Genomic DNA, 9,290 nt, shown 5'->3' on the forward strand with positions numbered 1-9,290 from the left:
CTACAAAACATTCATCAAAATATTATCCTTGCATTTACATTTGATTTGCCCCTCCAGTTACCCAAACCCATCTATTATTGGATATCAGGATTCCACCAAGTTCCATGAGGTTCAGTAAGGATATTTGACCTCTGTCCTTGGGCTATTATACCAAGATACCAGGGAGTCCTAGTTACTAAGAAGAATCATCTAGCAGTAACATGAAGTTCTTATATTTGTTGCTGCCCTTCTTGAAAACCACACAAAAATTAAAATCCATTCCAAGAAAGACAAAAATTAGACACATATTATTTATCATGTTCCCATCCCTGAGTTCTCCTTCTTGCCCCACAGCTTCCTCATGGCGATTTTCACCTCTGCATTTCTGAGTGTGTAGATGATGGGGTTCAGCATGGGGGTGATGACCGTGTAGAACACAGCCACCAGCTTGTCCCCAGTGAAGGTGGACGAGGGCCGCATGTAGATGAAGATGGCAGGTCCAAAAAACAAGATGACCACCGTGATGTGAGAGGCACAGGTGGAGAGGGCTTTGCGCCTCCCCTCTGCAGAGCGGTTCCTTAGGCTGAACAGGATGACGACGTAGGAAGACACCAAGATGATGAGGGATAAGACAGAGATTAATCCACTGTTGGCCAACACAACAATCCCTTCCACAAAGGTGTCAGAGCAGGCCAGCTTGAATAAAGGCTGAAGGTCACAGAAGTAGTGGTCAATCACATTGGGACCACAGAAGGGCAGAGGGATGGTGATGAGAACCTGAATTATGGAGTGAATGAAGCCCCCCAGCCAGGAACCAGCCACCAGCGTGTGACACAATTGACGACTCATGATGTTCATGTAATGAAGAGGCTTGCAGATGGCCACGTAGCGGTCATAGGCCATCACTACAAGCAAGAGGATCTCAGTGACCCCAAAAAAGTGGGAAAAGAAGATCTGGGCCAAACAGCCCTTGAGGGAGATGGTTTTAACCTTGGTAAGTAAGTCAGTGATGAATTTAGGGACCACAGTAGAGGAGTAAGTTATCTCCACTAGGGACAGATAGCCAAGGAAGAAGTACATGGGGGAGCGCAGACTCTTACTGATGCTGACTGTCACAACAATGAGGCCATTGCCCAGGACGGTAGCCAGGTACACGGGGAGAAACAACACAAAGCACACTCTCTGCACCTCTGGATCCTGGAAAAGCCCAGTGATAATTAACTCAGTCACATTATTTGTTCTGGCCATAGATTCAGTTCAAGTAGGTTGAACATCAGGTAGTAAAAATCCTGCAATAAAGCAATGACTTTAACACAGATTCAGCTCATTAAGCACATAAGATAGTATAAATCTATATACTCATCAGTTCAGTAAGTATCATTCACCATTAAATATCAGCAATCTAACACTTTATATTATTTTAATTTATTTAATTTTACTACTTTTAAACGGAAGGTATGGTCATTTCCCCAAGGTTACACAAAAGTGGTGAATTTTGGGACTCACAACCAAGCTTTCTGACTTTGAGCCCAGGCATCTTTCTCATTCTGAATGTGGGAGCCATTGATGTTAATAGCCTATATTTGTATTACCTACTCTGCATGTTGATAACTCTTCCTCTTGAGGAATCCCCTTGATTCAATTCTGGTCCACAAACTTTCATGTATGCACTAGGGAATGTCTTAGTCCATTTTCTGTTGCTATACCTGGATGCCTGAGACTGGGAAATTCATAAAGAACAGAGGTTAATTAGCATACAATTCTGCAGGCTGTGAAGTCCAAAAGCATGACCCAGGTCTCTGTTCAGCACCTGGTGGTGTCCTTCGCCGTGGCACAGAGCAAGTGTGCCAGAGACTCCCTTTTACAGCACTTCCTCAATTGTCTATTAATCCATTAACACATGAATGGATGAAACCATTTATGAGGGCAAGGCCCCCATAATGTAGTCACCTCCCCAAGGTCCCTCCTCCAAATCTCATTAACTTGCCAACAGGAGGATTGCAGAGATTCTGAGCTAAACCGCAGTCAGGAATTTTCTCAATGATAATCCTCTTTCTCCCAAAAGGTCCTCTGTACTATCTTCTTTCCTCAGTTCTCAACTCACTTGGGTCAGAGTCCTTCATCAATCTAGGAGTTTGAATGACTATGTATCAATGACAAATGTTCAAAAACTCTGGGTGGAGTTGGACTGACTAGTTTTTCTCCATCATTCCATATTTTCATACTTTCCACCATGTATGCTGAAAATTACTGAGTTCCAAGAACTGTGCTCTGAGAGCATTGTTATGACTGGCCAGCTGCTTCTTATGTTTCCCAAAAAACTTACTGGAAACTTCTTACATATCTAAACAACAGAAGATTACACAGAAGTGACATAGAACACAATACACACCTCAAGCCAAAAATATCACGTAATTCAAAACTCATGCCTCCATTGAAGGTTTTGGTTTTGGTTGTTTTGTTTTGTTTTGATTTGTTTTGTTTTGTTTTGTTTTTGGGATTTTTTTTTAACACAAATGATCCAGGAGAAACAAGGAGGAAAAACATAAACACTGTCATTCCCTGATATTCCTCTTATGCCTGATTCACACTGAAATGTTTCAAAATACACTTTAGAAGATCTAAACAATGCACCCAAACAGTAAGGAACAGAATAGATAGAGAAACAAGTAATGATGTGACAGACGGAAATGAATCAGTGTGTGTCACAGCCTTCAGGTGAGGATACACACTGAGGCTTAGGATTCAGTAAAGTCCTTGAACCTTAAGGAACTGAGAAACAAATGTTCTGGAGCCAGAGAAGTAGTAGAGACCATGGCATCTCAGATGCAGAGCATACTGAATCCCTGACCTTTTCATCCTTAATTCAGTCTGTGCCCCTTATTATCAAATGAATATATATATATATATATATATATATTTTGGCCTAAGCTAGTTTGAATAGGTTTCTGTTCTTTACAAGCAAAATCCCATGAAAAACAAAAATCACACAGAAAACCACGAGCAATAATGAGAAACTTCACATGGAATTACCAATTAGAAAGCACAACTGAAAAATATTGCGTCTATAACAGGTAAGAAAGTTTTTAAAAATATAAAGCACTAGAAATTTGAAATTCTCAGAGAAAAATCCTAAATCTCTAGTGAACATAAAAGAATGTGTATATTAATACATAAACAGACACATTGCCACAAAATAATTTATGAAATCATGTTTTTAAATAATAAAAGACAAGATAAGGAATTGCTTCAATTCTCCCTAAATTTCAATTCTCCTTAAATTAATCTAAAAATATATGCATTCTCAACTATAATCCAATGAAACAAAATTTATTCTACAGTTCACCTACAAGAAAAACCTTCTAACAGCTATCAACATATTAAAAAAAATTATTGAAGTGTTTGTCCTTCAGATAGTGTTTGTTTCAATTTGTTTTGTTTCATTTCAGTGGCTGTATTTAAAGAAGTTTGATAATGGATAAGAAAGAAGTAATTATATAATTTTCAAAAACTGACATGATTAACATAAGACTGTGCCATGGGCAAGTGGAATTAAGAAAGAATGTTCAAAAGATAATGGAGGAACAATTAGTACAACCATTAGGGAAAATATGTTTGATGACCAACTCTATACTACCATCAGAATAAATTCTAAATTAAACATTTAGGAATGAGAACTAAAAGTATTAAAGAATAAGAAGCAGAATTGGTGAATGTGATCATAATTTGGTGGTACAAAGATCTTTAGAACTTAGACATAAATGCTAGATTTTGACTAACACACACACACACACACACACACAATTTTTGAACAACAACATGTGCATAAAAAAAGTTATTACACAAATGATCCAATGTGAAAAATACTCAATATATATGAAAATGCTTGGTAGTTCCAACATAAAACTCTTCTAAATCTATAAGAAAGAAGCATGCATGCACAATTCACAATAGCCAAGTTATGGACTTAGTCTAGGTGTCCATCGAGAGATGAGTGGATAAAGAACATGTCATGTATATACACAGTGGAGTTCCATTCAGCAGTAAAGAAGTATGAATTATGTCATTTGCAGGAAAATGGATGAAACTGGAGACCATTATTTGAACAAAACTAAGTCAAACTAAGAAAGAAAAGTATCATATATTTTCTCTCATATGTGGCAGCTAGAGGGAAACTAAAACAGGGGAAAAAGGGACAGCGTGACAGTAGAAGGGTGAACTTGGGGGAGGGGGGATTCAGAAGGCAGGAGAAGGGAGGGTATGAAGGAGTGAAATCCATCAAACTGTGTTCTTATGGATGTCAGATCCACCATCCTATATAACTGAGATGCAACAATATAAAATATAAAAAGTATAGAGAACTTAACTTGAATCATTCATGCATACAGTTTTTAAAAAATAATTATTATCAGGAACAACTAAAATAAAAATGTAAATAAAAAACACATAACTGCACTGTATCCCCAATTTATAAATGAAACAATCTTCATAAAATAAAAAAAAAGAAATACACATACATCCCCGTGGAAAATGAACAAAGGTTATGAGCAGGCAATGCACAAAAGAATAAGTAAAAAGATCAATATACATGTGAAGAGACCCTAAGCTCATGGAGTAATGCCCATAAAATATAAGAAATACTCCTTTTAGCTATAATTAAAGGATTGCTACTTGGAGAGACAGTGAGCAAAAAGTGAGCAGGGGTTAGGGTTAGTCTTAAACAGTAGAAGCATTCTGAGGAGCAAACTTGCACATACCCTCTACCTTCAACAGCATCTTCCAGGAGATCTGGTTATAGTGCACGAGTATAGAAAACCGTGGTTTATTGGAGCCAGCAAACAGACTCTGGATATATCTTTTCCCATCTCCACACCCAATGGTGGAAAAATCAGCTGAAGTGGAAGTATTGAAACATTGAAGATCAGCAAACACTGCAGAGAAGAGCTATTTCTTAAGGAAAGCCAGTTGTTAAACTTTTACCAGCTCACCACCTGGTCCAAGCTAAGAGGAGAGCATTTCTTCCCACCCTAATGTCTTTTCCATGGGGAGGAAACTATGGAAACACAACACTCCCAGCCTCACTCTGCCGCAAGGGAGGTGAAGTTTCTTTGGAAGGAGACATTGGGCACACCAAGGTGGCCCTTTCCCCTCTTCTTCCTTTAGAGGAAAGGCAGCAAGAGCATACTTTCTTCTCTACTTCAGAGGAAGCCTCTGTCACTGTGGGGTACAGAGAGGATCCTTTGTTGAGTGGGTCCAATATGACATGACTGGATGGTCTTTGCCTAAGAGTGGGGTTTAAGGATGTTTTCTTCTAACTTATATAATTCACCATCTCTATTATCATCTTCATTGGTAACAAAGACAATGTTTTCTCCCCAACAAAATGACTCATTTCAGAATTAGTTCTACATTCATACAGGAAAGAGATTTATTATGTATTTCAAAAACACCAAATTAATGACCTCATAACTGGTTTATAACAGAAAAAAAAAAAAAAAAACACTCAACAACCTAAGTAAGACAGAATTATCTGTCTACTCAAATCGGAGTCAGATGCTGTTAGTTTCTTGGGAGAATACCTGCTATTTGGGTAAAGAAAGAGAAATGGACAACTATGAAAGATAATATATCATTCAGTGAAGCAAAAAGAAACAGCCTACCCAAGGGGTAATGATTCTAAAAAGGGTGAATTAGAAAAAAAAAAATTACAAAAATTACATTGAAACCTATGACCTAAACGGTTAGCATTGCTAAATTTATCAAGTATTTTTTCCACTAAAAACAAATATGTAGGTGCTAGGGACCCAGAATCATTAGGAATAGCTCAGCACCTTTTAAAATCAAATAGAAGAATGGTTAGAAGAAGGTTAGATTATAAGAATCTTCAAGACGCACCTTTCCACATCCTCACTCCAAGCCCAGCACGTACTTAGACAACAGTTGCCGCTGATGGGACTAAGTTATGAAGTCACAGATCACCTCCAGGCCAGAGTCAGCCAGAAGGTACCTCCATGACCCCATCAGCTGCCATGTGGTTCAGACTTGTGGTTTTGATGTCAAATCTGAGTCATGCCTGTGACCTATTTCCGACATCCTGTCATCACATCCCATGATTGCACCTGGACACCAGATCCCCGCGTGTCCTGTTCTCCCTGTTGGCTGCCAGGCCCTGCTCACCCTGCAGGCTGGTGTCTGAATTACCAAAGCCTCTTAGTCTCCAGGTGGACCTGCTCCTTCCACCCTGTATCTGCAGTCAGAAAATTGCTTCCTGCACACTCTTTTCCTCAGACCACTCTACTGCTTAGGAATAGCCAGGACCGCCCTGAGTTCCTCTAACTTGCTATCCGTGACTTTCATGGCCTGAGCCACATCAGGAAATTTTATTTCCCTTCTGCTTAAGTCAGGATCCTCTCCTCATCCCACAAGTCCACTCCTGTGCATTTGGTCCTCAGAACCTCCCTTCACCAGAAATGCCCCCTCCTTATCCCTTCAAATCCTTCCTGTCTTCTAAGCCAGTTCCAGTCCAGTGTGCTTAATGAGGCTTGTCTCTAACCACATTAGCCCATAGGACTCTTCTTTAGCCATTTTTCTAAAAATAAATCTGATCCTGTGACTTCTCTGCATGAAGTCTACCAGCACTCTTCACTGCCCACAGCATAAATTCAAATATGCTTTACAGACAATTCAAGGTCCTTCTTGAACAGACCATGGCCTAACCTCGCACCCTATGGTTCTTCCCCAGATGAATGTTTGCAGCTCTTTTCCAGCCCCAGATATCCTCTCTCCCTTCTGTTTAGTATTCCTTCTTTCTAGATTGCATAAAGAAACTCGCTACTACAGGAATAAAGTTCTTTTGCCTTTGTGTTCCTGCGGTACTGTTACAGTTTGGATCTGGAAGTTCATGTGTCAGGCAATGCAGCAGAGTTCAGAGGTGAAATGGCTGGATCATGAGGGCTGCAAGCTCATCAGTAATCCACTTAATAAATTAAAAATTCAAATAGACTCCTAAATGGTAACTGTGGGCAGGTGGGGCCTGGCTGAAGGAAGTCAGTCACTGGGAGCATGGCCTTGGGGACTGTGTATGTCTAAGCACCTTACTTTCCCTCTTTCTCTATCTCTCTCTCTACCCCCATCCCAACCCCTCCATCCCATTTGCCATGAACAGAGAAACTTATCTTCACCTAAGTCATTCTTGTCAATGCTATTTTGGTCACAGCTACAAAAAGTGAACATGGGTACATTATCGTATGTCTTTCACAGCAATTAACAAATTGTTTTGTGATTGTAGCTTCTGATCTATATCATTTACCAGGAAATATGGTATCCTAGTACTCAAAAATATGTTTAATATTTTCTTAAATCTATTATTTACATTTCTGGTAGATAGAAACAGCTAGTATCTCAATAGTACTTACAATATTCCACACCATTTACAAGTACTCTATAGACATTCATTCTTTCATTTTTTCACAAGAAACCTCTGAAGTAGGTCCACTTATTATGACCCCTTTTTTTACATATCTGAAAACAGACAAACAAAAAAGTAAGTTAACTTGCCTAAGGCTCCATAGATTGGAGCCAGGATTGGAAACTAGGCAGCCCAACCACAGACCCTGTGCTCTTTCACAATACCGTGTTCCATTAGCAAGTACAGGGTGTGAACAAAATGCATGGCATAAAGCAAAGGGACCAGCGTAGAAAAGTGCAAATCAGCATTTGAGTACAGACTCTATATCTAGGGAATGGTAGGTCTTTGGACCAGAGCATAATACATTTTGAAAATTAAATATAATTTTTGTTAGCAATCAAAGGTACATTCATTTGGCCTACACAAACACATACCTCTTATCTGAGTTCAAACTTGATCTGTTTTTGACTCAGTGGAGAAAAAAAGGTAAATATACTAAAACATCAATCTCAGAAATCACTCACAAATAAGAGTATAATCAGGTAGCATCTTATTTTTCCAGACTTTATCTCCAACAGCAGAACTGTTGATAACCCTCCTTCTTAAAAATTAATCTCTTCTTTCCTGTCACTGTCTTTTCTCTATTAATTCCCCTTTCTGCTACCTATAACCACCATATCTCCATTTACCTGGTGAGAAATGCCTCCCCTAACCCCCCTGCCAATACTTTCTCACCTAGAAGCACAGAAAGTAAAGGCAGCTAGCATATAAAGGCGCAAATGCGTGAGACTCTGCATCAAGCAACTGACTGGTCTTTGGACCAGACCTAAGTGATACAATACAGGAATGGCTATGCAAAAATATACAACAAAAAAAAAAAAAAAAAAAAAAGAGTTTGCTAAGCCAAAGTGACTGACACTAGAGTGAAATAAAAGAACTTCCACCCCAAGGACAGATTCCCACATGGTGATTCCCAAATGGTACTTCATGGAATTCAAAATAATAAAGGTATCCAAAAGTCATCAAATTTTATCCTGTGTACATTTAATTGCAATGAAAATGATCAATTTAATTCATTACTCAGTTCTCCACCAAAAAAATTCATCAAATATAACTGACGCAGTGTACAAATGATCCCTTGTGACACTAAGTAGATAAGTTGCCCAATGTCCTTTGCCTCTTTAGAAATTGTGTGCCTTATTTCTAGTCACTTCACCTACCTTTGGGTCAGAAGAGCAGGTGTGGCTTTGTGCTGCCTTGGAACAAGGAATTGGACCAGATGGATCAAATCCACTCAGGAGTCTCCAATTCAGCATGAAGCTAACCACTCTGCTAAAATAATGATTACTCAAGAAGTTGTTCTGGTCTGAGAAGACAAGGATAGTGAGGGGCATTAGATTCCTCCCTGCAACTTCTGATCCTTGAGCAAAAAAGCACCCTGAGCTATGTTACCACCCAGCAGACTTCTCACTCAAGACCCCCAGTGGGCAAAGTCCCACATCACACTCAGCTAATCCACTCCAAGATTAGTGATGGAAGAATTTTCACAGATTTTACTCTAATTCCCTCTGATTATAGGTGAGGTAATAGGTTTGTTGGCTGCCAAAACCATACACTAGTTATTTGCCAAGTTTCTAACTCAGAAATTAGTGCTCTTCCATCAGCATTTGGCTATCTTCTAATGGATTAAGTGGTGATTTTTACCGAAATTCAAAGATATCCCTTTGTTACAAAGGAAAATGACCAATGTTTATGGTAACTGAACAAGCCTAAGGTAAGCCATGAAGGAAAATTCATAGGATCTGTGTCAAGATTAATATGTGGATTGATAACATTTCAGAAATAAATAAGGGCCATACAAATCAGCAAAACCAGAGATTTTAAGGTCCTTTTTGAAGAGAAC

At 39.1% G+C, this 9,290-nt stretch overlaps 1 protein-coding gene across 2 annotated transcripts; it reads right to left on the reverse strand.

Moving 5' to 3' along the window:
- Positions 1 to 207: 207 nt before the first annotated feature.
- Positions 208 to 8,707, reverse strand: LOC306639051 (olfactory receptor 4B1-like). 2 transcript variants are annotated; one of them, XM_079102492.1, is made up of 2 exons: positions 8,608 to 8,707; positions 208 to 1,268 (listed from the first exon to the last, which is right to left on the reverse strand). In XM_079102492.1, exon 2 carries the CDS (start codon positions 1,225 to 1,227, stop codon positions 295 to 297), a length of 933 nt encoding a protein of 310 aa, XP_078958618.1. In that variant the 5' UTR covers positions 1,228 to 1,268; positions 8,608 to 8,707; the 3' UTR covers positions 208 to 294. The 2 variants fall into 2 exon arrangements, with proteins under 2 accessions (XP_078958618.1, XP_078958617.1); XM_079102491.1 differs by lacking the exon at positions 8,608 to 8,707 and adding an exon at positions 1,572 to 1,677.
- Positions 8,708 to 9,290: the final 583 nt, after the last annotated feature.

This window comes from Sciurus vulgaris (genome assembly GCF_902686455.1).
Source record: "Sciurus vulgaris genome assembly, chromosome: 11".
Taxonomy (NCBI): Eukaryota; Metazoa; Chordata; class Mammalia; order Rodentia; family Sciuridae; genus Sciurus; species Sciurus vulgaris.